Source organism: Cyrtonyx montezumae, unplaced genomic scaffold, assembly GCF_038088225.1.
Source record: "Cyrtonyx montezumae isolate F1298 unplaced genomic scaffold, pur_monq_1.0 scaffold_2, whole genome shotgun sequence".
Taxonomy (NCBI): domain Eukaryota; kingdom Metazoa; phylum Chordata; class Aves; order Galliformes; family Odontophoridae; genus Cyrtonyx; species Cyrtonyx montezumae.
Window position 1 is genome coordinate 22,734,115 of NW_027071936.1, and position 27,168 is coordinate 22,761,282.

A 27,168-nucleotide genomic window follows, 5' to 3' on the forward strand; every position below is an offset into this window, starting at 1 on the left:
CATAAAAGAACAATTCCTGCTGATAAGCTTGTTTATGCAATAAACATTACTAAATTTTGGTATACTGCAGAAGAAATAGTCACATTTATTTGCCCAGGTAGACAGTTTAACTTCCTAAATCTTTATTTTGAAGCTGTTTTAAATATACTATTTTCCAGTGAATGTTCCTTTCACTGGTGGTAATAGAAGGGAGAGGTTAAAGAATAAATTTAATTTATTTTTCCTGAATGAGAATTTCTTGCCTGCTTCAGAACTGACAAAATTGTCTCTAGCTTACAACGATTTGGGCTCTCATTTGGGCTCTCATTTGTTGAAGCTTTTTTTAATTTTATTTTGAGAAGCCAAATCTGTATAAATCAGTTTGGAGGGTGAATGAAAACTATTCAAGTTTTAGAAACAAGAGAAAACATAGAATGTCAGAAATTGATTATACCTGAGCCACATGAACACATAATATACATCATATTCTTTAAACAAATGCAGTCTCAGAATTCAAGACAGCCAAAAATGAGCTACATAATGTGACATTTGACATGGACTAAGGTATGCTAGTTTACTCTACATGAACAAAGAACAGTTGTCCTTTTGTCACATTCAAACTATAAAAGTGTATACTAAGTCAGCAAAACTTCAGAAATGGTCATTCAGAACTCAGCTTTGGTCTTCTAGGAGCAGAATAGCTAGCATTTGTAGGGGGATGGACTGCAGCCTCCTCCTTCAGAAAGAAGTTATACCACAGCTTCCTTGGGAACAGCCACAACATACTTCACCTGGTACAAGCTGGTAAGACGCAGGGCCAAAACTTAAAGGACGTGCAGTGGTAGAATCACACAATACCTCGGCTGTATGATAAAGTATGATCATGCTCATGAAGTTAGGTTTGGGATCCTCTATCTAAATTTTCCAAAATGCTTGATCAAGTAGCTTATTTCGCAGCACACCTATCAATGTACTTAGTAACATCTGGATCAGTGAACTACCTATCACTATTCTCTTTTAAAATGTACATGGAGACAGTAGCAGTGCACTGAAGAAGAAACTTCCCCAAACTTTCATTATAGAGGAGTTCTGGAGGATGACCAGGATCGCTTTATCTTTGCCCTTGGTAAATATGCTTAATTTTTGCATATTGCTTCCCACTCTTTTAATACAAGGCAGAAAATTTATGAAAAGTTGTGATTCTTAAAAATGGAAAAAATACTTATCTACCACTCCACAGAAAGACTGAAACCTCAAAAGGAAAAAAAAACAAAACAAAACCGATGAAATATTTATTGTCATTTTTTGTTTATTGGATATTTCTAAAAGAATTCACACATGGCACGTTGAGTTAGATGTTTTCTATTCCAGACTGAGTTGCTAATATAATGTGTAACAAGAGTTGGGTGCTAATCAATGAACACTATTCAAAATTTCCTTGTGAAGACCATAAGCTGTTATTTATAGGAGTAATTTCTTTCTTTCCTCCTAGATTTACAGACATGTTAAGTATATTCTCCTGTTTCGAGTTTGTCTTCTTGGCTGTTGCATGGGCTTTGAAGCTTTCTAAACCTTGTTTAATAGATGTTTTCAACTACTCCAGAAAGAACACATTCTGCCTGCCTGGAGGCTTTGTTCTCTATCTGTTTGAGGATAGCAACTGAGAGTTACTAGAAATTAAGAGAAATGTAGATTAATGAATTGTACTCTCATATCAGTGTAAAATCAAAACTACTATCTCTGATGTCAGTGTGGGTGCCAGGGAAAAGTGAATTAGACTCAGAGCTGCATTTGTGTTCCCAGAAGAAAACTTCTCCTGATAAGATTGTAACTTGTTGAAACTCCAAAATTCATGGAATTCCTATTTGTATGCCTGTAACTTCTTAAAGAGTTTATTTTATAGAGTGTATTTTAGGAAGTAGTATTTCTTCATGTAAAAGTGCTTTAAGAAGCACATGCTTATTCTTCTTGGTTTTACAGAATACTTTTAGAAGTTATCATTTTTTTTTTAATTTAAATTTTTATTTTTTAACAGAACTAGAGACCTTTGCCTAAGGCAATGTTTAATATAATGCTTCTAACATTTTGTGTTTGACATTAATTGATGACTAATGATTACGGAATGCATCCTTCAGCCTTCTGAAACATATGAAAGGACCCAGAATTAAGTGATGAGAGCTTACCCTGAGAGAGGGAAGCGATACTGCAAAACTTCACAGGAAGACTGCTGCAATACTGTTGGCTCTCGACTTTGGCAGTCTATGCCACACAAATACAAATTAGGTTTAAATTTGATTAAATATAATGTAATTAATCTGGGTACATTTTAGCTTGTGGACCAGAGCTATGAACACAACTGCTTTTACTAAATACTTGAGGAACCATCAGTAGCTTCATTTCTTTCCTCCATTATTTTTGTAGCCCTTATGTAGACTGAAATTAGAATACTGTCAGTCATCATTCTTCTCACATTTAAGACAAATGTAATATCCACTCAGTGCCAAAAATAAAGCAGCAATGTGGGCAAAGTACATGTCTATGAGTATGAGCTGCATTCAGTTCCTGGCTCTTCCATAAACTTCTTACATTAAAAGCAAACAACAATAAAGATTAGTAAAATACAACTAAGAATATCTTCCTACCTCATCTCATGGTGTGGTATGTAAAAATGATAAATCTATTAGTTGTCTTGATAAAAACAGATGTTAGAGATAGCTGAGCATTATATAAACAAATATAACCAGGAAGAGATTAAGGAACTGCTCTAATTTCAACTACGTATGATGTCAGTTTAAGAGAAGCACTGTACTATGAACTAAAACAAGGCAAACGCTTAATAACTTCCTGCACTTGCACTGCAAATGCATGGCTAATATTCCACGTTTCAGAGAATATAAGACACAACCTGATAGAAACCATTTTTCAAGTATTTTCATAAGTCTTGAACTATATAAAATCTAGCTACAGAAGAGATTTAGAAAGAGTCTGAGTTGGCCAAAACAGTCTGGACAGTCACCACTCTAAGCTCGCTTGGTCACAGTTGTAACAGCTTTAACAACGAGTCACTGCTGTAAATCTGCCTGGCTGTTTCCACCACTGGCACTTCAGACTGAGGGAGATAGTAGAAAGCGGCAACATCAGCTTCACTACACCACTTTCCCTGCTTAAGTTTTTCTTGCTTACAGTGAATAGCTGGTTGTAGTTGTTCTACATCGCCATTAACTACCTATTGTCAGCAAAATAGGTTCCCTATCTCTGTGCAACATGCACATTTTCCCTAGGCCATGCCTATGTGACCAATATGGTTATTCATGTTAGTCATACAGTATTAAATATTAACTCAGATGCTTAACAAGTGTTCTGTGATCTCTCAGGAAAAAAAAATTATCACAGTATTGAGATCTATGTTTTTCTTATTTATGTGTCTGAGGTAATTAGCACTGTAAAAAAAAAGTTTAATGCAAAAGAAGGAAGTACACTTTTAAGAGAGAGGAGAAATTTTAGTTAAAATATTTTACAATAAAATAATTATGATTATAAATCTCTTTAGTTAAATATATACACATTACACAGTATCTTAAAAAGAATGAACTTATTAATAAGTTTCAAACAGATCTAATGCACAAATCCACCACTTTGTCAGCTTAGATTGTAATGTCAGTTTCAACATTTGTAATTAGTTGTGTCAGACTAACAGCACTATTTTGTGCAAAATTAAAAAAAGTATGAAAAACAAATCTTCAAATCCTTCCATTCCAACAGTAAATAGATAGAAAAGGTAATTTACACATACACACACTTACACACAGACTTTGATTGCATACAGAGGTTAGAATGACCAGCACTAAAATAACCCCATCTCTACAAAATAATCTATTTCTTGAAAGTATGTAGTTTTTGAAAATAACAAATTGTGCTAGCAAATTGTGCGTTTAGGCAGCCACGTGGCCAATAAGGTAGATGTTGTCATAAAGGTGCCCTACAAAATCTTCACTAATGTTCTGTGCAGCTCGTCGTGTATTTCGGATGAATTCTCTCTTTGACATTTTGTTCTTCACATGAGGGCTGGTTAGATCAATGGAAAGCAGAATCAAAGAGTAACACAGTACATAAACTGCATCTAGATAACAGAGAATAAAATAAAATAAATTATGATCATTAAAAATATTGTTCCCTGACCAAAAATCTTACACAAGCTTCAGCATTTGGGCCTAAAATTGCATATATCTGACTATATTAGAACTCAAAGGAATATCCCACTGACATAAATTTTAATATAACCATTTTCAAAGTAATAACATCAGCACACTGACAAATGAACTTCTACAAATCTCTTTTATTATTTCTCTAGTATCCAAAAATCACTGATGCCACTATACACATTCGTTTAAACAGAATCCTGAAGTCTTCAATATGCAAGAAGTCCCATTGCTAATAATTGGCTCCCAGCTACCAACCAGAAATGCTTGTTAACTTCAGTGAGGCTCAAAATTCCCTCTCCTTTCTGTGGGACTATCCACAGGGTAAAATGTTAAATGTGCAGGTCTTTGCAAAAGAGATCTTATTGATACTAGAGAGCTTAAGAAAAGAAGTGAAGGAAAACTAACGTGAAAGTATTCCCCCACCCTTACCAACTGGGTCTAAGAAAATAATCTATAAGTAATTTATTTACCCATTTTCAACCCAAATGAGATAATGACTGAATACTCAATGAAGGTGAAGGATGCTACCAAACCATGTTTGTACTCTGAGAAGTATTTGTTTAGCTGCTGATTGTAAATGTACTGCGAGTTGTAACATCATTCAAAAATACACAGAAATACAGAGAGTGATTCATTGAATCAAAGCTCTTTTTGCTTACCAGGGCTAAGGCCAAGATCTCTCATCAAATCAGGGTTACAAGCACAGAATCTGTGAGAGAACTTTGTTATGAGAGTCTCAAGGTACTCCCCGCGCTCCTCAGGGGCATGAATATGTCTGAAGAACTCTCTCAGTGCATTTGGCAAGAACTGATTTCTGAAGTTGTGCAGTGTCACAAGGTCATCCAAAACATCTCGCCTAGTAAAGAAAATCTCACACAATTAGAGAAGTTATTTTTCTTTTTTAAACCTGTTTAAACATGAAAATGTAGGTTTAAAAATCAAAATAGAAGGCTTAGAGTAGTTTCTGAGCTTTGTGAATGCATTATTCTACTGTTTTCTTTTTGTTGAAAGGCAAAATTAGCACAAACAATACAAGCAACAAATACATGCTCTTCAGACCCTTGCAATAATAGCCAAATATTCTAAGAACAGATATTAATCAGAATTCTGAATTTCTTTATATGCATATTAATTTATAGTGCACATAAAGGCTTTATAGAGTTTAATTATGTGGCAATGTCATTAAAAATGCACTAAAGGGAATACATTTCTGTGTACTGTACACATTTTGGTGCCTAAGTAGAAGCTGTTAAAGCAGCATTCTGTTAAAACAGGCTTAAGTTGACAAAATTAGCTCACAAAACCTCTTGAAAGGTTAAGTCCATCAGGGTACAGTGCTACCAAGTGCTCTCCACTGAACACAGGAACGATGATGTGATTCTATATAAACAGATGGGCAGAAGACATCTGAAGTAAACTTGGAAACAGAATATTTTGCTACATTAATCCTTTCTATTAAATATTTCAATACTAAGAGGAGAGCTTTAAAGTCTAGAAACATAGCTTTTACTTCTCCTGCCTGATTTCACTATATGAAGGAAAGAATAATAGCAGTAGAGGTTGCTAAAATTAACCATTAACTTGCAGTCTCATCTGGCAAATGGTTTTTCATTCATTTTTCATTCATGGTTTTTCTACTGCCCTAAAACATGGTAATCTGAAGTTTTACAGCATAGATCTGTCACTGATGGTGACACTGAAGAATGATCGCTTTTATTTATTTAACAGTGAAGGTTGAGGAGGATGAGATGCAGGAAAGGATTCCTACTATAAGTGCTTTCATCTGCTTTTCCTATTTAAGTATAATTACTTTCCTGCCCTATCAAATTGGTTTGAATTTGTAGTCTGTGCTCCTCTTTCCTGATACTGCACCACCCAAACTTGAAGATATCCTGGTAGGCAAAAGAAAGCACTGTGGGGATCTACACCAATAAAATTAAATTAATACAAGCAAAATAACTATTGTCAGGATTGCTGTACACTGAAAATGAATAGTGGCTTTCTCCTCACAAGAAATTCAAATTACCTTTCATCAAGATAGATTCTCAGCTTCTTCCAATTTAGTGTTCTTGTGCAAAAGATAAACTTAGCTATTTCCTTTGGCGAATCATCTAGTATGCCCTTGGACATAAAGTAGTTGACTCCCTGAGATAAAAGACATTTACACATAAATACGTTTCATCTTCATATTATGGTGAGGAACAAGCACTGTACTTAGCAACACAGGAAAAATATCCAATTAATTACTGGCATTTTCTCCTAGCAGAATAATTTCTCTTCCTCTCAATCACATTTCAGCATGCACAATGCAATCTAAAATTACAAGTCAAATGCAAAGGAATCTAATTTGTTGTTATGGTTGAGATTTTACATTTAAAATTATGAATCTTGTATGAGCATGGTTGTTCAGCAGTATTTCAATTACAACGTTCTAATACTGTATAATTGTATTTAACCATACATTTAAACCATACATCTTAATTTCAGAACTTAAAAAGAGAAGAAAATCTTAGCCATAATATGTTTTGTCTTTAATACCTTTGACTGAAACATTAACGTTCACACATGTATATGATGCGTCACATTCAAATAGATGCATTAAATGCATTTGTTTAAATGTGTAATAATGCAAATAAACACAAGCACACTGATTTCAAAGCATAGGTAAATATAAACATAAATAGACATGTAAAAATATGCATAGACATAAATAAGAACACTTCATAATATAAAAATGCTTTAAGAAAGATAGAACTAGTGTGTATATTTTGTATTCATTTTACAATTTGTAGAATTTTCCAGTTTGCCAGGCATACATGTCTTATAGAATATACATTCAAAATGTCATAGAAAACAGCAATGAAGAAGCATACTTGATTGTTAAAAGATCTTTTTGTTTTCTAAAACAAATACAAATATGAAGGTTTCATACAGTTAGGGAAAAAAAAACCAAAACAAACTAGCAATATTAGCCTCTGATTTTAAGAAGAAACCCAATCTGAGACAGTTGTGAAATGTACTGCATTATAAGCTTGCATTTAAGTCCAATTTAGATGATATTTACGTCTGTCTGTAGTTAGGTGGTCAACATATGGTTGAGTACTTTCTTGAATTAGAGCTAAACATGAAATTAAATCAAAATGAGTATCAACTGCTTATTAATTCCTTAAGCATTTTGGTGGTAGTTTGTACATGACAACCAGCAGGATGCCTGGGTTTCACTGGCTCTTTATACTTTCAGTTTATCTATGACTCCTTTAAGGATATCCTGCCTCAATGAGACTTTAGTATTTGCTTCAGGCATATTTCTGCTGCAATTATTTAATAAACGCTTCTGCACTGTATCTGGAAAGTACCTGACCTTTCATAGCTGAAGCAACATAAAAATAACATCTGCTTTAAGATAGAGAGTAGGTTGGTCTCTCTGTGCCAGTATATGCCATAAGTTATTTCTTTTGTACATTACAACTTAATAGAGCATCTTCATCTGATATGCTACTGAGTGTCTGCAAAACACTGCTTCTAATTACAATCTCTCTCCACTGCACAACGGTTGACCATATATCCTCCTAAGAATGCAGTCTCTTTTTTCACTTTCTTTATCACTTTCACAAATAAACAGGGTATATTTCAACATACAACATTTTAAAGTTGCTTTTTACTTCTTCCTAAGCAATAACAAATACTTTGAAACAGTATCTACCTGATTTCTCTTCACAGTTCTTAAATTTTAGCTCAAAGCAAATTAACTTTATTTTCAAGATTTAAGGCATGTCATCTAATCTGTTTTCTGTATCACTGTAAACACAGCCTTGGACTCCTCTCAGAACCCACGTTTCAAATAAATCACATCTGGCAGCTAAAATGGTTGCTTGTAGCAGGTACACTAGCTGAAATCCTATGCTAAGATTATTTTTCAGTCATCTGGTGATTTGCTTAGGCAGCACGTGCCCGAATTCAGATAGGCAGACCCATGTCACTACCTATCAGATCTGAAGAGGTGTTTTAAACACTTATGAAGTACAGCAAGATGAGCTGGCTTAGTTGAAGAGTAATTAGGTGAAGAGCACAAGGGTGGAGACTTCCAGTAGCTCTGTGTGGAATCTAGTTGGTATTATAATGCTCTTAGCAATAGAGATTTAGGAAAGATGCCTTAAAGATGCCTTGCCTTCCAAGACCAAAAGCGCAACTGCTCAACTTCAGACATTTATACTTTCCTTTGTCCTTTCTATTTAGATACACACACAAAACTAACCATATTCTAAGCTGGAGACAGAGCTTTCTGAAATCACATTTTTTCCTTTCCCACACATGTTCCATCTTTTTTGTATTTACATGGAATTGGCTGCCAAATCAGAATTAGGACACCATGAAGCTTTTTATCAAATGCATGTTTAAAAATACTACAGCAAAATATGTGCCAAATAAATTAGTCAATAAAGACAAATTTCACTTAATGTTTGAAGTTTGACAAACATTGCTATAATTGATCTATTTGGTCGACTGAAGTAGTTTTTAAAGGTAAAACATTCTTAAAGCCTAGGAAATACAGGAATTCAAGTTTAAATACTAGATCAAATATAGAGATGATTTCTTCAGGTCAGTGATTGTTTTTCTATCTTGTATGTAGGGAATCAATTTGTAATTGATAACACTAACACGATTAGTAAATAATTAATTATAATCAGATATATGCAGTATTAATCATCACATTTTTTTAGAGAAGTACAGGATCAATACGTTTCATGGCGCTTATTCCAGAGCAAAATACAGAGTATTGATTTGATATTTTCTAATAGGCATTTATAAGACTGTTTTCCTAAGCTATGTAGTCATACAGTGACCAAGTTATTTGTTGACAAGTGTGGACAAATGAAGAACATGCATTTTGAACACCACTGTTTTCATTGCCTTTCATGCCTTTTAAATGCAGACTCAGTGATACACACTTGTGATGCAATCTTTTATTTCCAGAAATATTTTTCACATTATGCAGCTTCCATTATTGGTAATTTGGAGGACTTAAATCCTTTGACTTAAAAGTACAGTTTCCGAAAGGTTTCAGTTGTTGGGTCCATTCTACCTTTTCACACACTTAGAATGGAAGTCGGAATCACATAAAGAACTTCCTGCCCCTGTCACTTCCACGTTCTTTTAATGTTCTTAGAACAAATAACACAGCACACATCAGCCTTAGCTTGCTCAGTAGATCACTATGAAAGAGGCTAAGTGTTCCAAAAATTTGGCTAACAATACACAGAACATTAAATATTCCATCATGTACAGACCACCTATAATTAAAAAACAAGTAAGGGTGCTTTATTCAAGTCACTACATGTTAATTAATAACCAAGGCCTGAAAATTCACCTCCCTAGCAAAACCTAAGTTGCTAATGAATGAGACAATTTCCATAAAACTGGAAAGCCAGGTGTAGTGGAAATGCTAAGTCACATCTTGAACCAATAACTGAGCTCCTCGTGGGAAGGCAGGGCCGACCCAGGGAAGCTCAGGTGTACGCAATGTACCTGAGTGACCAGAAGGGGTGGAGCCAGGATACACCCCCTTCTAGACCTCATTAAAGGGCTGGCAGTGGAGGCAAGGGTATTGCTTGGGAGATCCCTGCATATCTGAGGTTTTTAGAAGGTAAGGGGTTTCTTTTCCTTATTTCCATGCTTGTTGCTGTTGTGTTTGAGCAAATCTTCACTTGTTGCAGCCTGGGATCTTGCTGTTCTGTTGCCACTGTTGCACCTTCCATTTTGTTACACTAGTCATAGTATAAACACTGCCTCTGCTTACTGTTTTTTGCAGTTGTGCTACGTACAGGAAATCCAGACTTCAGTGAAGTCTAAGTGCTCTTGTATGGTTCAGATTCTACTAGACCCATACAAATAAATGATATTAAACAGAATCTGTAAGAAATACTATCGTTAAGAATGAAACAAAAATTAGAACTTTTCTGACTGAAGTATTCTTTTCCACTTTCCATTCCAAATGTAACTCCATATCTTAGATGCCTGTAATAATCTTGACAGTGTATTTTGTAGGGAACTGGAAACTGTATACAGAACAGTGGAAAATAACTTCTGGTTGCTTACAAACTCTAAGTCATAAGCATACATGATATGGAACAAGCACTTCATGAGAAACATTTTACATACATTATACGCTCTTCTGAAAAAAATACAGCAAAGATAATGTTGGCAGGTTAAACAGAATAATATCCATATTCAAGTCTTAATACTAACTCTAAACCATACCCTCTTCCAAAGAAACAAAAACCAAACTCCAAAATCTTGGTTACAGTGGTTCTGCTATTATGATAAAACAAAACAACAACAAACAAAATTGGAAACCAAACATGCACTGGAAAGCTTTCAACTTATGTGTAATGTGATTATGAACATTTCTTTCAGTAGAATGAGAGCACCTGGTATGAATTATGCAAGCTCATGCACACAGTCAATATGTTAAGTTACAGCAGGTATCACAACACCATGCACACAACAATGGCTAACCAGAGAATCCTACCACAAAGCGTGTTGATGCTCTTCCCTACCCCGTGAGCCACCGCTAGCTCTGGAGCTGTTGCTGTGGAGCCTGGTTACCCATTTTCATGACATGGGCGCTGTCCTTTGGAGAATCTTGCTCCTGTGGCTGTAAGTATTCCTATTTTTATAGTATTTGATCAGGTCTGTTATCAAATGTAAAGCAGAGTTTGGCAGGAAATTCCAAGACACAATTTGTACCAGCGGAATGTCATATATTCCAGTCACAGTGTCCTTATAATAATAATTTTCTTGTTTACAACTGTAACATTGGTAAAGCACTGGTATCTATGAATTCTCCTGAAACTCAGGCCATGAACAATTCCTACCAGGCTATGGTGCTTCACAGGGCGAGAGGAACAGAAGGCAGAGGAGACACCCTGAGGCTCTCATCTCTCACTAGGCCTGATGCAGACTGTTTGTACTGCCAGTGTACAACATAACCATGATGAAGGCTGAAGAACCACTTCAGCATAACAAATTTAATACCTTACGTTAGGTATACTATAAAGTAGTTCTAGTTTACTTATCTTTGCTTTCTTGAAAATTATGGATGCTTGCATTCAGTGTCTTTTGTGAAGGATCCAAATTCTTTATACCTACCATAATTACTTTAAATTGGGCAACAGCCCTGCCAATTGTAACTTGATGCACTTTTGGAAAAGATTATTATTTGGAGAGCTTTACAGTTATTACTAAACATTAAAATCCTGCTGAAAGTCAATGCTAATCATTCAAGTGGCAAAGTGCTGAGAAGACATCTTAGCATTATGTATCAAAGTTCAAGGAAGAGTTCTGTGAGTGAAATTACACAGTACTTATGACTAATAGAAGTGATGAGTTCCTTTATCAAGCAGAATATGAGATAAAGAAAGAACTTAAATGAAATCCCAATATTGCATTGATCAGTGTGACTATTTATTTCACCCTGCAGCCACAAGTTCCTGTTTTTTGCATCTTATCAGCAGAGTGAACTATTTGTTTCCTGAAATCATCCCTCTCCGTAACTTTTCCTATGTTGAATTTGTTCAATTACCACTTCCTTGTGTACATATACACACGTAGGAAGTTAGTATTTTTTTGTTCAATATTGTCTACTGCTTTTTCTTACTAAACATGCAGCATAAGGGGTCTGGTTTTGTGTAGAAAATACTGTCTTGGTCACTTCAGAATTAGCTATCTATTCTCAAAAGCTTTCTCTTTGAAAACTGAGAGAGAGGCACAAACTGTCTTTCCCAGTTAGCTATATACTATGAAGAAAGATTAGGTTTATATAGAACAAAAATCCACAGAAACTCAAATTTCAGGTAGTTCAGTAATAAATGTGCTCCTTGATGATAAAAGTACTCAAAAAATGCCTTACTAGAAACCACAATTGTCACAGAAGTAATTGCTGATGCTTTACACCTCATTCCTCTATAACTGAAGTCAGTAAAGCAGGATCAAGCCCGTATTCTGAAGCAGAGATTCATTTTATATTATGACTTTTTTTTTTTTTTGTAATACCTCACTGCCTCTTCAGTTAGGATCACCTCTTGTTCTCAAGTCAATACATGGTAAGGAATGTCTGGCAGCCATAGGTCAGACTGCAGTACCAAGCATTTAAGAGGCAAGCTGTGTAAATGATGTGTGCAGGTACCATATGCAAAAAAGATCCGGATAGGGCTGTAACTTACTATTAACCATTCCTATAGTAGAACAAATACTAAAACTCAGCTTTTAATGTCTGTGACTATAAAATAATGATCATAAATATTTTAAACTGTTTATTACCATTGGCAATGGTTCACTTACCTCATCTGGGTTGGCATTAAAGGTGAGACTGCCCTCATCTAGTTGCATATAGAGTTTTCTGAAAGAAAATCCTAGAGGTGGGTTCTTATTGTATATTGAACAGTGACCCCAAGTGGATTTGCACAACCTATGGAAATAGAAATAGTCTATCAAAAATCTTTTCTGTGTTTCATGTATTTACAGAAGCAAAATGTAATCAACACTGAAAAACCAAGTACTCAATAAGAGAAGTTAAAAATAGATTAATTTTCACACTTAATTCTTAACCCTTCAGTATGCTTGTTTCTGAATTCTTCAACTATGATCTTTTTTTTTTTTTTTTTTCTTCTGCAGGTTTTGGTATAGATGAGCACAACCTCAAAATATATTCCAGTAGGTGGCACTGTAATGACATCCACACAGCTGGAATCTATCCTTTTCTCACTCTTGACCAGTCTGGATTACTTGATCAAATCCCATGCCTCCACAAATATTTTATCTGTATTTTCCATTAGTTCCCAGTTTCTTTTCCTCCTATCCTGCACTGACTTCATATGTTTCATCAGTTTCTGTTCCTCATCTCAGTTTCCTTGATGACACAATCTAAACTTCCCTTGAACTTTCACTTCCTAGGCACCCTGTTTCTTATCTAGGTTCTTCTTTTCAGTTCCTTTTCTGCTTTAACATATGTTTAAAAAAAAAAACTGGCCACAGTGGTTAAAATTCTTCAGGTGGCTGAAGTAGAACATGAAAGAAAACTTGGTTTTCCTCTCAGCAACTTGGGTTATACTAAGTTCTAAAACACAACTGTAGGACTCACTAAATTCTGAACTCAAATACAACCAATATAGGTGGATTATTTAAAAAAAAAATGTTAGCAGATGGCATGTGAAGTGAGACTTTATAGAAATGTGCTAAATTAGGACAAATTTTCACAAACAAATATATGCTTGAACTGAATATTTAGGAAGAAATCACTAAAAATGATAGTTGTTTTCCAAAATGAATTGAGGGAAATATACTTTCTTACCTGTATCTTAAGAATGTATACTGCATACAACTGTTTAATTAAGAAGCTATATTATAACTGTGCTTTAGAACTAGAAATTTATTTGTATTTTGCATAGTTTTGATACCAAAGATCAAGAACAATATGATAACAAACTGTAGAACTTCTATGCACATCATCTTATAAGCTTAAAAGAGCATTCACTGGAACTGCTATTTCTTGCCAAGAGAACAGTCATGAACAAAAGAACAATTGTGATGAAGAAGCTATAATTGCATTATCCTCTTGATTAAGTTCATATAGTGAACTGAGGAGAAAACGCTTCAAATACAGAGTGGCAAACAATTAGATTGAGAGAAAGAAATAATTTGGAGCACAATGAAAGGAAAATAAACAGGACCTGGAACAGCAAGCCATCTATTATATTAATATTATTCAAAGTAAGTTAAATTAAAAGGTAAGGCTACGACGTGAAAGAAGACAAATTCTGCTGACCATCTACTCTAAAGATAGGTATGCCTTCACAGGACTCTCTCTCAGTGCTCTGAAACACCACAGTCAAAGGTGCTGGTTTTTAATTAAAATGTTATGCTATTTTATTTGATAGAATATTCACTGATTTATTTCCTGGACATATAAACAGGCGGAATTACCTCTGCATGTATAAATGTGATTCAGCTGTTAGACAGCAGAAATTCTGTGAAATGTTTGCAGAACTGACCTGTTCTTTTCCCCTTCCTTATGTTGCTCAATTCCAAAAAACAAAGGCATAAGTTGCTTTAAGACAACTTAAACTGCTTAGTTGCTCTAAGACAGCTAAAAAGATGAGTTCTTATTCCTTTTTACCTGGAGCTTCAGCTGAACAGATTTACTTGCTCAAGATATTTGTTTGAAGTTCAGAGAAGTAATAACAAACATTTCAGCTGTGCTTTGATTTTAAACAAAAGTGAATACAACTCCTTGTTTCTTTTCCCCAAACAATAGGTTTATAGGAATACACACACATGCTTACACCAAGCATGCTTGTGTATATAATAACCTCTACCACTACCTTAGCAGTAATTACAAATCCATAATAACACATTTTTAAACCGTGGTCATTTTTCCCCTATGCCAACTCTCATTTAACTCAGTAAACCTTTGCTACTATTGGAATAATACAACATAATTTGAGACATAATTATTTTTATCACTCCCAGGTGATGCATTTGTTTTTGCTTACCCTTGCCAGAGGAGCTCATCGTTAGCAAGATCCTGCCAAACGCACGAAGCTAGACAGAGATCAGTTGCATTCAGGTATGACAAAATGGTAAAACTAAGCTCTGGTGGCAGCATTTCCAAGTTAATGAATCCTTCTTGTTCTTTAGATTTTCTTGTCTTCAGCAGGTGGTAGATGTCAATGCCTCCTTGGGCTTGTTTCCGGTGGCTTGTATTGGAGACATTGTTAGTAGCTATTCTCCTACCATGCTCTCTGGTAAGATAGCCTTGTCCACTGAATCCTTGGTGTTGCAGTTGCTGGTTTCTAGCAACCCTCCAGAGTCCCTGACCCATCTGTGAACCTGCTGGACATAAAAAGACAAAGTAAATGTTGGCAGAGTCACATTTCCTTTAACATTTAATTAAAATACTTTATTTGGAAACAGTGAAGTGCTACAAAATGTAAGGACGACCAAAATCATCCAGTGTAGTGGGGAGCACACAAAAGTCTTGATATCAGTCTCAACCTATGATGCTTAAGAACTTGGGAATCTTGTTCTGTACGCAAAGAAATGCTGTGGCCCAGAGAGAGGAAGCAGTAATATAACTTCTTATGTAGTACTGCTCTGGATGCGTGAAGATTGCTTTCTGCATTACAGGCACTTTGGTTTACAAAAGATCAATAACAATCCATCAGGTGGTTGGTAGATAGCAAGAAATGTGTAGTGAGCAAAAAAGTTAGTAGCTTTCTAGCTTCTGAAAACTATAAACAACGCAGCCACCTTATGACAAAGAGTAAAGAAGCAAAGCAACACATGAATGCTTAAAACGTTGTGACAGTAAATTCACTGAATTATAGAGATTGGAAGGGACCTCTAGTGATCATCAATTACAGTGCTGGACAGTTCTCTGAAGTGTGCATCCACAGAAATGAAGACTTGGAGGAAGTCTTGTTTGGAACATAAAGTGGTGTTTGTTCCTTCCTCTCTGCGGTCCCTTTCTAATGCCTTTTTGAAACTGGTACAATCTTGTATCCTAAAGCTTTACGAGAGCACCTGGAAGTTTTTAGGCTGAATGTAAGAGGCGTGATTAAAAGTCAGTTCACTGAAAAACGCAAAACTTGTTTTCTGTATCTTACTTGTCACAACTTGTACATTGTGATTATTTCTGCCAAACTGCTGAAGGTAGTAATAAAAAGAATAGAGGATTTAATTAAGATGGCATTCCCATTTTGCTAGGAATTGTATATAAGCTTGATAGTTACTTAAGCACAGTACTTAGTAAACAGATATCTCCAAATGTCTTGAGAGGCTCCAACCAAGCCTTTTGCCTTGTCAGTGATTTGGACACTGTCAACAAGTCATTATGCTTTCAAACATGCAGATAACAGCTTGAAAGGTCCTGTTCACTCCCAGAAGTTATGAGGTGATCTGAATGACTCAGTAACGAAGGTCTTCCAATTCAACTGTCAGAAATGTTAGGTTTTTGAGAATAGGTAATTCTATACACATGCTTGTGGATCTGAATCAAGTATAATCTGCACATTTATGGAATCATATCATAGAATGGCTTAGGTTGGAAGAGACCTGAATTCCTGCTAATATTTAATCTACATCTCCCCTATTCTAGTTAAAGCCATTTCCCCTCACCCTATTGCTATCAGATCCTGTAAAAAGTCAGTCTCCACTCTGTTTATGAGCTTCCCTACAACGTCTGGATGTCTGCAATGAGGTCTCCCCAGCTTTTTATCCACCAGGACCCCCAGGTCCTTCTCCCCAGGGCTGGTCTTGTTGTGTTCTTACTCTAGTTTGTTCACATATCTGGGATTGCACTGACTCAAGTATAAACAAACAAACAAAAAAATGCCTAAATACATAGCATGAAAAATAATGCACGTGACAGAAAGAACCAGGTGCTTGTCGTTCCTCACCATTATTTTAACTCCTCAGACACAGAAATGTAACTGAGTAATGGAAATCAGAAGGACAAAGTATGATAAAGCTGAAATATCAAACGCGAAATTTTACAAAATAAATAATGAGTAAACTTCAATATGAGTTGTGTATATAAAGTAATGAGAAAGGGAAGTTCTGTTAATTGAGGTAACTTTTTATTAGTCAGACTAAGGAACATATTTTGCTAATATTTTTGCTATCTGTTCTGACGTTAATTTATATAGTTCTAACAAAGCTGTATTTCCATACATGTTTTTTTAACTGATTAAAAAATGAGTCTTAAAAAATACTGCTTGAACATACTTTAAGGCAAAAAGAAAAATGAACAACACAACGTAACAAATTTTGAAGACTCTGAAGAACATTAGGGGTCACACTGCAATGAATTTTGTAACACACCAGAATGACAACACAGAAAGGATGGCAGCATTTCCAGATGCAGACCATAGACAAGCTGCACCCAGAGAATTACCAAGTGAACCTTATTCCACTAGGTAAGGATCTGGCAATTTTACAATAGCTTTCAAACTTCTTCAGTTAGATTATCTTTCTGTTCCCCAGACCATACTTGTAAATGTGTCGTAGACGCATAGGATCCAACTTTTATTTGCTAGCTTAACGTTTTTATTGCAATACCCAGCTAGTAGTTCCTGTTTACAAACTGCATTCCGTTGAGCAATACCGAGCTAACAAGAACACCAGTGTTTGTTGCTGGTGCTCACAGGGTTCATCTCCCCGCAGAACGCTAATTGTGATAAATCATTTACAGCCCAATTGCTTCTAAATTACTTAACATCACGATTCTCAGACAGAAAAACAGTGCTATAGTATCCAAGAAACTGGACTTCCTATACACTACTCACATACTTATGCAGAAATTATCATTGTAGAAATATTTTAGAAAGATTTCTTACAGTAAAAATGTGATTAAGAATGCAAATTTTTATTTTAAGCACCAACTGAATGAATTTTGGGGATGACAAAAAGCAAGACTCGGTTCAAACCAACTGCTGGGAACACATGGTGTGAGGCTGCTCAGTAGCGTATGTGCTGTTTGTAGAGCCAATCTTCTTTTCCCCTGTCAAACAAACGTTGTCAGCTTTGCAGTAATCCAGGATAAGCACATTGAGATCGCACTTGTAGAACAGGATGAGTCAATGCATCACTACTGTACAGCCCTTAGAGTAATGGTGTCCCATTCTGCAATACTGTGAACATCCATTTTCTGGTGTGATTGAGGAAGCTGCTCAAATATACGTTTCCAAACTTGTGATTGATGTAACCTTAGCTAGTACCTGCAGCCTTCTGATGGCTTGGCTGTCACAACTCTTCTTATGGGAAAAAGTGACACCAAGCTTATTTACGGACTGCGGACCTTCCCTAGGTCTGCCTGCCCCACAGCTGTCAGAGAATCACAGAACACAGCCCGCTTCGTGTTACTTTGTTCCGCAGTAAATTCTTTACGCAGCAGAGCCCATAAGCTAAACGCCACCTCTGTTCGGACAAAGACGCAGCGGTCCTGACAGCCCCACCACCAACAAAGCAAGCACGGACGCTCCATGCGAGGCCTTCGCTTTGCACCGAGCCCTGCGGCCTCGTCTGGGTCCATCTCCTCTCCTTAAACTTCCTTCCCCGCGGTTGCCTGTGAGCTGTACAGCCGCCCGCAGACAACAATCGCGCCGACCCCAGCCAAACCGCGCCGAGAGCCGGCGACCCCGGCTCCCCGCAACCTCCCCGGCTGGTACCGCCCCCGCAGCCCCATTGGCCGAAGCCAACCAGCCCCGGGCTCTGATTGACCGCGCAGCCCGTCCATCAGCCCGCGGCCGACGGAGCTCATATGCGGGAGCCGTAGCGTACCTGTGCGAGCTCGGGTCCGACCGCCGCCGCGACGAGCTCGTTGCGGGTCGGTGCGTGAGCCTCGCCGGGCGGAGAGGGGCTGGGCGGCCCCAGGGGTGGGGGAAGCCAACGAGGCCCCTCCGGCGCGCAGGAAGCCGCGGCCGCCGCGCCTCCTGCTAGGCAGGTTTGACGTTTGCTGTTGTTGCTGGAAGTGGCGTCACCGCGGAGGGACGCGCAAAAGCGGAAGTGGCCGTTGTGCCGCGCGGCGGCGGATTCGGGCGTCGGTGGCGGGCGGGAGTGCGGCTGTGGCTGCGGGAAGCGTCGGCAGTGGGTGCCTCACGGAGCCTGGGCTTCGTTCACCACCATTCTCTGGGCCCAAACCTCCGCCCAGCTCCTTACCCAGCGAGGAGTACGGTCTACAGTTACTCAGAAGCTGATCCGAAGGGGGTGAGGAATGCTCTGAAGAAGCGTTATTTCCGGAACTCTGAGTATTGTAATATTGTACCTTGTATCTAACCTATTTTTGGTGGGGTTTTTTTTCTTTCCCCGCCCTTCTTCTCAAACATTTCATTTTTTTTTTTTACTTTTGTTTTTTAACTTAGTCTTTTCCTCCACGCGAGAATTTATTAATCAGTTCTGTTTGGTCAAAAAGGATAACCTAAAGTACAAGTTTCCTGTACCTCTTTATCCCTTTGATGAAGCTGATTTGTGTGATTGACTCATGCATTATTCATTTATTGTCATTTTTTTCTTACCTGCAGGATAGCTCTGCAGGGAGAGAATCACTATTTTGTAGTTTAGGCTATGTGATTAAATGAGTCTTCTGTGGACGATAAATTAAAAGTAGGTTTTTGACTTGTGTGATATGATGTAGAGGTTGAAACTATACATTTTGGCTATAGTTTCAATAAACTTCTGCCTACCTTGAAGTACCCAGGCTGTGTAGTCTGTTACATCACTTCTGGCTGAGCAATTTTAAGCAGTTTTAGTGGATCCTTTAATGGAGAAGTGTTGTCTTCTTTGAGATAGCAAATAAGCTTATTCAATCCTTTTTGTTTGATTTAGCAGCCCTGAAATCTTAATATGCGTTCAGATCTCCATCTTTAAAGATCTTTGATAGTCCTGATATGGGTGGAATGAAGGAAATAACTGGTATTAATTAGTATTGAGCCCTAGCTTTACTCTCTTTGTAACACACTGAAAATAGTAGCCTCTAGTTAAGAGGAATTTCAGTGACAATGATACTTGTTGTAATTTTAACATATGTATATATTTTTTTTTTGTACAGACTATTACCATTACTTTGTAATCTGAAAGAGCAGAGTTTGGAATAATGACAACAGGAGACCTAAAAGGAAGTTTAAGGAAAATAGAACAAGGACTTCGCATGTTAAATTATCCAAGAGATGTGGATTATAGAGTGTAAGAAACTGTAAATAACTTTGTGCTAATGCGTGATGACAGCAAGATTTGTAGGCAAGATGTGAATAGATACTGGCTTTTCATCCAGTACTGAGTAAGCAGAGAGGGTATCTCTGTGAAATTGGGATTTGATACACATGGAATAAAAGATGAAGTAATGTAATTTTTCTAGTCTGAGCAATTTTTTTTTCCTTTATTAATCTATCCTTGTGTCTTTCTTAAGTGCTGGCAACACTTTCTTCAGGAATTTTGGTTCTGTAAAGATGAAATGACAAGGTGTTTAACACTGAAGTTTTGGGCTTTAGACCTGACTATGTTGAGATGATATGGGGGAGGGGGGACATTAAAAGCATTGCCTATTCTACAGGTAAAGGTAAAGACTGCTGAATGAGGTTATGCATGGAAAGTTGCTTGCAATCAAGATAACCACAGAGAAACTTGAAAATGAAGGAGAAACAATATAACATAGGTGTAATGTGCTTGCTATACTGAGGAGATATAATTTGAGTATAACATGTTGGCTACCTTTCAAGTTAAATGTTTTTGCAGTTGTGTAATTAAAGGCTTTGTTCTCTTCTACTTCGTAAAGTACTTTTGTTTCTCAATAGGTTAGTGAAAGGTGATCCAGCTGCATTTTTACCCATAATTAGCTATTCCTTTACATCCTTCTCAACTTACATAGCAGAACTTCTGGTGAAGTGTGATGTAGAACTTACAGCAAAGAGCGACTTGCGCTTTATTGAAGCTATTTATAAGGTATCTGTCTTCACATTCTTTAAAACTGTAGAAAAATAAGAACTTGAGCATGCTATTTCTGCAGTGAACTTTATGGTGATTTTCAAAGCAAACTTTTTTTTTTGCTTTGTTTCTAGCTTCTTCGAGATCAATTTCATTATAAACCAATTCTAACAAAAGAGCAGTTTCTTCAGTTTGGTTTTGCAGAAAGAAAAATGCAGATTGTTTGTGACATTATCAACTGTGTGGTGAGAAAGCATAAGGAATTAAGTAACATCAATAAGGTACTGATCAAATGTTAACTTTGTTGTGAGGAATGTTATTTTTGATGCATTTTTTGGTTCCCTAGGTAGAAAGTGAAGGTAAGTTTATTCTTGTCAAAATGGGGAAAATTGGTATAAAGTGGCATGCTGAGATTCTTGAGTGCTGTTGAGAATATAAAAAATACATGTGTATTTTTCTTTTTTGTAGAAGTGTGTTGTTATATAAGCAAAATAACTGATCTTTGTTTCAGTCATTGTAAATACTTCGTATCTTTATGGGTAAGAGGAGTTCTGTGTTTCACAACAGGGAATGTTTGTGGCACTTAGGCATTACAGGTAGATTTAAAGCAAAATCCTCTACGTTATTCAAGTTCTGGTAACAATTAAAATATGAGCTTGTAATTTGTTTTGTTAATGCACATCTTAAGTCTGATTATTTTTATTAATATATGTAAAGGTATTTTTTATCATTTATGCTGTGTTTAAAGGCATTTTAATTTTAAAAAATCTTATTGAGTTTATAATGTCTTCAGAACTTCTCTTTCCTATTTCTAATTATGCTACTGAAAGTGACATACTTTTTTCCTATTTGACTTTCTTCCTTGCAAGCTCAGTACTTTTATATAATCAACTTTCATGCAGCATTGCATATGCGTTAAGAATAGGTATATGGTATTCACTTTGGGATCTGTTCTCAGTTAATTTGGGATATTTTTTTTCTTTTTTAGGCAGTGTTGCATTTCAGAGATTTAAACAACTTTGTGTTTAAGATGCAATATTCTTGCCTGCAAACAGTGCTTAGAAGTTGTTTCTTCCTTTCTCTCCTAGAAATACGTTCCTGTATTGGAATGATTTTTTTTTTCCTCCTCTTTATTTTGAAGGTTAAATCCCAAACAAGGAAGAAATTCAGACCTTCAAAACGTGAAATGTGGTCAAACTGTGGTAATATTCTTGCTGATATCAGCAGCAGTGCTCTCAATTCCAAACAGGTATGAAATAGTTTTTATGTTGCATGTCTAAAAGTCAGTCTCTCTTGTAGCAAATACAGTAATTTGTGTCCATATTTGTTTTGCAGTTCTTTCATATCTATGCAACTTCATTTATTTATTTATTTTAACTTCCTGTTGTGGCTTCTTGCCTTTTGCAACAAGTTGTGATAAAACTTCTTTTTATTTTAATTTAACCATTAAATGCTAGAATGATAGATATTTTGCATCAGTTATGTCTGGTGCACGTGAGCATTCTTGTATTGAGAAACATCAGTGAGCTTTTATTTTATTTTTTTAAGCATGTTCAAAAGGTGCCTCTTGTAGAACGACACTCAGGCTTTGAAGTTAGTGATGACCTTCCTCTTGCATCTCTTAATCCAACACCTCTTAATCCACCATCCCTTCCAGCAGAGGGAGGTAATGAAGAATTGTACTTGGATGATGATGTTGTGGAAGTTAAATGTGAACAAGTAAGAATATTTAAGTTGTCCACATTCTTTCATAACTTTTTTTTTTACAGGATCTGTCTAAAGGGACAAGGTTTTAAAGGAATAGCTGGGTTCTCCTTAAATGTAACTAGTAGGGGTGTGTGTGTGTGTGTGTGTATACAGTGGTTAAAAGAAGTCAAATTGTACTGACCTTTGAAGTGCCAGATCTGTTAACAGTTTCTGTAAAAGCTTAGTTGAATGAATAGTTAGTTTACAGCAATTCTGAAAGATAATTTTCTAGTGTAGCATAATGTGCTTACTTAAATTGAGGGAAATTGCACTTAATACATCCTTTGACTGATTAAATTGAATCTATACTGAAATTAGAAAGTGTATTTTTATCTGTATTTTCAGGTCATAGAAGACAATTCTCAAATGGAGTTCCTAAAGAGTCAGCTTGCTGATTGCCAGGAGAGGCTTCATAAGCTAGACTGGATGGAAGATAAACTACAAGTTTTAGAAGAGAGGCTGAAAGGGAAGGTGATTATAGATGAGAAGGACTGGAATAATTTGTTGAGCAGAGTTTTGCTTCTTGAAACAGAACTGTTGCTGCAGTCCAAAAAGGTATATCAACTTCCATTTTATTGCTATAAAAAAGCAGGTATGAGAATCAGCATATTAACAGTGTTATGGTTTTTTTTCTTCTCTGGTCAGTTTCAAGGGCCCTTCAGCTGCACTGCCAGACACATTTGAGTCTTTCAAGTGTATTTTCTTCAAGAGCTGGTGGCTGCATTTGTGGTGTGGAAAGGCTTTTGATTCAAACTAGACTTCATTTTTTTTAATTTCTGTAAACATTTGGTTTATTATTACTTTAATAACATATTTATTAAAGTAGTTCAGAGGTCTGGAATGGTATGGAATATTCACTGTGAAAATATTTAACACTAATATTCAAAAGTTTCCAGTAAATGAGTTTATTTCTGCAATGCCTGTTTCTGCAGATAACTTCTAACAGTAGCAAGTTTGAATTTCCTTTGTGTGTGGGATTGCTAGTACTTTCTTCAAAGCAAAATAAATTAGGTTTTAGAAAAAGTCTTTACAACTCTAACTTTTCTTTTGCAATAGACTTCTGAAAACTGCCTAGAAATAATTCTTTGGGCTTTGTTTTTTTGGAATTCCAGTCAAGTTGTGCTTCATAGATATGGAAGCAATTCAGAGTTGCTCCTTTCTTCTTACACTTGGATATTTTTCGAGGAACTGCTGGCATCTAGCTAATAGGAAACACTCTAAGGTCTGTACTGCAGTGCTGCCACAGAGTTGCTGCAGCAGCTGTGCATTTAGCTCCAGGAAGATCTGAAAGACTACCAAATCCATTTCAATGAAAGGAGTTGGGTAGTAGCACTCAGTGCAAATCTTTTTTTTTTTTCTTTCTTTTCACTTAGAGAAGCACTTGTAATTGCACTCTTCCTTTGCTTTTTTTACTTACATCACCTACTATTTCTCCCTTATCTACTTACTTGGATATAATCCCTTGTTAACTGATAAAGTTATATATTCCAGTATATGAAGTAATGTACTTCAATAAAGTATGAGATTACAAATGTAATAATTCCTTGATTAATGAAGTCTAGATATTGTTTGAGGCTTTTTCTTAATTAATTTGAAATAAGGTAATGGTATATGCGGCTTAGTAGAATGTCAGTTTTGTTTCTTTGTTTATGAGCAGCCTTTTCTAAGCTAGATAGAGTGAGAACTGAGAACTTTTCTGGAAGTAGCCCTCTCATTTAGGAGTCTAAAAAATTAGACCTGAGATCTAAGCATTTAAGTGGAATTAATTTCAGTTTGTCAGTAAGCTAATTTTTAGGACTAAAATGCTGCATGTCTGAATATTAACTGAGACTGAAAGGTACACCTTGTTAAAGTTAATAGCAGCCAAAATCAAGAGGTAATTGTTAGCACAGAACAAGAATGTTGACTATTCATTCTACTAATGTGTAAATTACAGAAGGTGTATTTGGACCTGCTTTTGACCTGTGTACTAGCAGCCATGTTAATAAAGCCTGTGACAGCACTTTGCAATGCTGACATAATTGGATTGTTTTACAAAAAGTATTCATGTTTAGTACCTAGTCAAAAGATGTTTTTGATATATGGCTAAAATGCAGTAAACTTGTATTTCAGAGAGACTTATCTGCAGAGTTCAGCAGTGCAAGTCAAGATGGTACTACTGGTATAATTCCAGTCTCTCCTGGTGAGTGTTAATGACTTTTTTTATTAAAAATCTTATACTAAGTGCTTCTTGCTGACTTTGTCTAGAACAGTCTTTTTAAGTGGACAGTCAATTGCAGTTTTAATTTAAATATGTATTTTATCTAAGAAATGAACCTAATAGTGATGTCATGTATGTAGTTTATTTAGTGGCTGTATTTACTAGAACTTTTTAAGCTTTAAAGCAAATACATAGCATACTATTTAATTTACAAATAACGCTTGACCAGATCCTAACTTAATTGAAGTGATATAGCTAAAGGTGTGAAGAATAGAAGTTAGCTGTACTTTGGAACACTTAGAATTCTAATTTATTCTTGTGCACAAAAGGAATTTGCTGGCACACTTTATTCTATTTAAAATAGTGGCATATTTGTTGTTTGCTTTTATAATGGGACCTCAACATTAGCTCTTGAACTCTTATGTTTCATCACTTTATGTATTAATATAGCCTGTGTCCCTGATGGTAGCTATTATTCCTACCACTGTTTGTAAGGAGGGTGTTCTCATTTATTTGTTCTCATTTATTAGGCCTTTTGGCCCAGAGTTGGGATGTTGCGTAGGAATTAGATAGGAAATAATGAATGAGAAAACTATTTTGAGTCCTTACAAGTAGGTTTCTTTTCCTTTCTAAACAATGCATTCTCTTCTGTTTTTGCATACTGTAAATCAAACTATTACATAGCTGACCTTGCAATAAGAGAGGAAAAAGGCAAAGGTGACATAGAATGATCCTTTCTCCATAGATACAGAAAAGAAGGAGGAGATGCTAGAGTGTCTTCCTCAGTCATCTGGATACAGTGCACTATTATCCACAGAGCCATTGCCCAAAGTCGTGACTGTTAATTCTTGTGATGTGGCAGATATGTCAAAGGTAAGTAAAACTCCTTTCTGAGGTCAAGAGAACAAGCAAACGTTAGTATTAGTGGTATATGCTACTTGTGGAAAAACAACGAAACCATGCAAACTTGTGTCTAGGTCTGTCTCTTAAAAATCCTTTTGATATGTAGGCAGTGCTTAAAGTTGCACTCTATGATTTTTTTCAGATTGAAAGTCCATCTGAAGAATGTTAGCTTTGAAGAGTTCACTAAACTTGTTGCTTTTAAATTGCAGGAGACAACAAGACAAAGAATGGAAAGGATAAGTAAAATGTAAGTAATAGGAAAGGGCAGCAGGAATTCATTTCCCAGGAGTGAGTTGTACTGGACTAAGACTTACTGAGAGTGTACATATGTGTTCCAAGCCTCAAAGGTCTCTGCATCAGGTGTGGTATTTCCTTACGACTCCACTGGATAATAAATCCTCTTACAGTTCTGTATTTGTGGGATGAGTCATTGTTTTGATTTATAAAAAGCAGTAGAAGCATTCTTAATAGTATTAACTAAAGATTAAAGAGGGTTTATAATTTAGTTGACAAGGAATAGCAGTATTATTTATCTTCTGATTGGAGCTCCTAGAAAGAGCAACTTTTCTTCCTGAAACAAAACTAATATGTTTCAACTCTGCTACTCTCTTTTTTTTTATTATTATTTAAGAAGAGGAAAAAACAATTTCAGGCTAAGCATTACATTAACTCTAAGGTGTATTTAATGCTATTACTGAGAATTGTACATAATTTTTTCATAAGAAATACTTCTTTTACAACTGATGCATTGCTGTTTCCTTAGCAGTAAATTCATATTCTGTGAATCCCTGTTCTGAATAAATTACTGCCTTCTTTTGTGATTTAACCTACCCTAATTTTGTGTTAGGTTACTTCTTTCTGTATGCCTACTTTAAGATTTTTAAATTTGGTAGACATTCAGTGTGCAAACCAGTTGAGGAGGAAGAGGGGCATGAGGGGATGCTTAGTTTAACACTGAGTATTAGTATTGTGGCTCCATTAGAAAGTAAATAATTGATTTGTTTTTTAGTGTATTTTAATAAGCATATGTGACTATATAAACAATATTTATTTTCAGGATTGAAGAAACCTCAGAATTGTTGAAAAACTCAAGCAACTTCTCTGGAAAGACCTGAAAGGGCAGTTCTTCAGGTCTGCTCTCTATAGATGTATGAATATAAAATTTAATATGTATGTACAACATTAATTTTTAATGTCTCAATTTTGTAATGTTCACTGTTTTTATATTTGAGTAAATATCTTTTAATGCATCTGTGTATTTATGATTTTTTTTTTAATTTTCCTCACTGACATTTACTTTGTAAAACTGTTGAAATAGTTTCTCCCCTGTCTCCTTTTGCAGAGCAAAGTCATTACAGCGGTGTGTTTTTGTGTTGACATTTGTTAGCAGTGTGCTAAGTAGTATGTTTTTTAAAGTGTGAGGACCATGGTTTACATCCTGTTGGAAACATTCCAGCTGGTACTTGCATATTGCACCCAAGAGGCTTTATTACATTCTATCTTACCATCTGTACTGTTGAATAAGTTTTCATGAAAACTTAAATACACAATTTTAAATACATATCATTTTTTCAAGTAAAAACTTTTGTACCCAGCTAGAGAGCACCAACACGTTATGGCTTCCTTTCTCACAAACAAAGTGAGAGTCAGTTTTATCCTGAA

At 36.0% G+C, this 27,168-nt stretch overlaps 2 protein-coding genes across 4 annotated transcripts; one reads left to right on the forward strand and one right to left on the reverse strand.

Annotated features, from left to right (window-relative positions):
* Positions 1–1,996: 1,996 nt before the first annotated feature.
* On the reverse strand, positions 1,997–18,597 carry FBXO8 (F-box protein 8). Of its 2 annotated transcripts, none has more exons than XM_065736581.1 (6): positions 18,519–18,597; positions 14,732–15,068; positions 12,522–12,648; positions 6,208–6,326; positions 4,841–5,037; positions 1,997–4,099 (listed from the first exon to the last, which is right to left on the reverse strand). In XM_065736581.1, the coding sequence occupies exons 2-6, from the start codon at positions 15,058–15,060 to the stop codon at positions 3,912–3,914; spliced, it is 960 nt and encodes a 319-aa protein (XP_065592653.1). In that variant the 5' UTR covers positions 15,061–15,068; positions 18,519–18,597; the 3' UTR covers positions 1,997–3,911. The 2 variants fall into 2 exon arrangements, with proteins under 2 accessions (XP_065592653.1, XP_065592654.1); XM_065736582.1 differs by having other exon boundaries at positions 14,732–15,071; positions 18,519–18,595.
* On the forward strand, positions 18,514–26,727 carry CEP44 (centrosomal protein 44). 2 transcript variants are annotated; one of them, XM_065736579.1, is made up of 11 exons: positions 18,514–18,564; positions 19,786–19,919; positions 20,528–20,675; positions 20,792–20,938; positions 21,799–21,906; positions 22,206–22,376; positions 22,749–22,958; positions 24,516–24,585; positions 25,349–25,476; positions 25,716–25,753; positions 26,564–26,727. In XM_065736579.1, exons 2-11 carry the CDS (start codon positions 19,831–19,833, stop codon positions 26,619–26,621), a joined length of 1,167 nt encoding a protein of 388 aa, XP_065592651.1. In that variant the 5' UTR covers positions 18,514–18,564; positions 19,786–19,830; the 3' UTR covers positions 26,622–26,727. The 2 variants fall into 2 exon arrangements, with proteins under 2 accessions (XP_065592651.1, XP_065592652.1); XM_065736580.1 differs by lacking the exon at positions 18,514–18,564 and having other exon boundaries at positions 19,790–19,919; positions 20,602–20,675.
* The last annotated feature ends 441 nt before the right edge of the window (positions 26,728–27,168 follow it).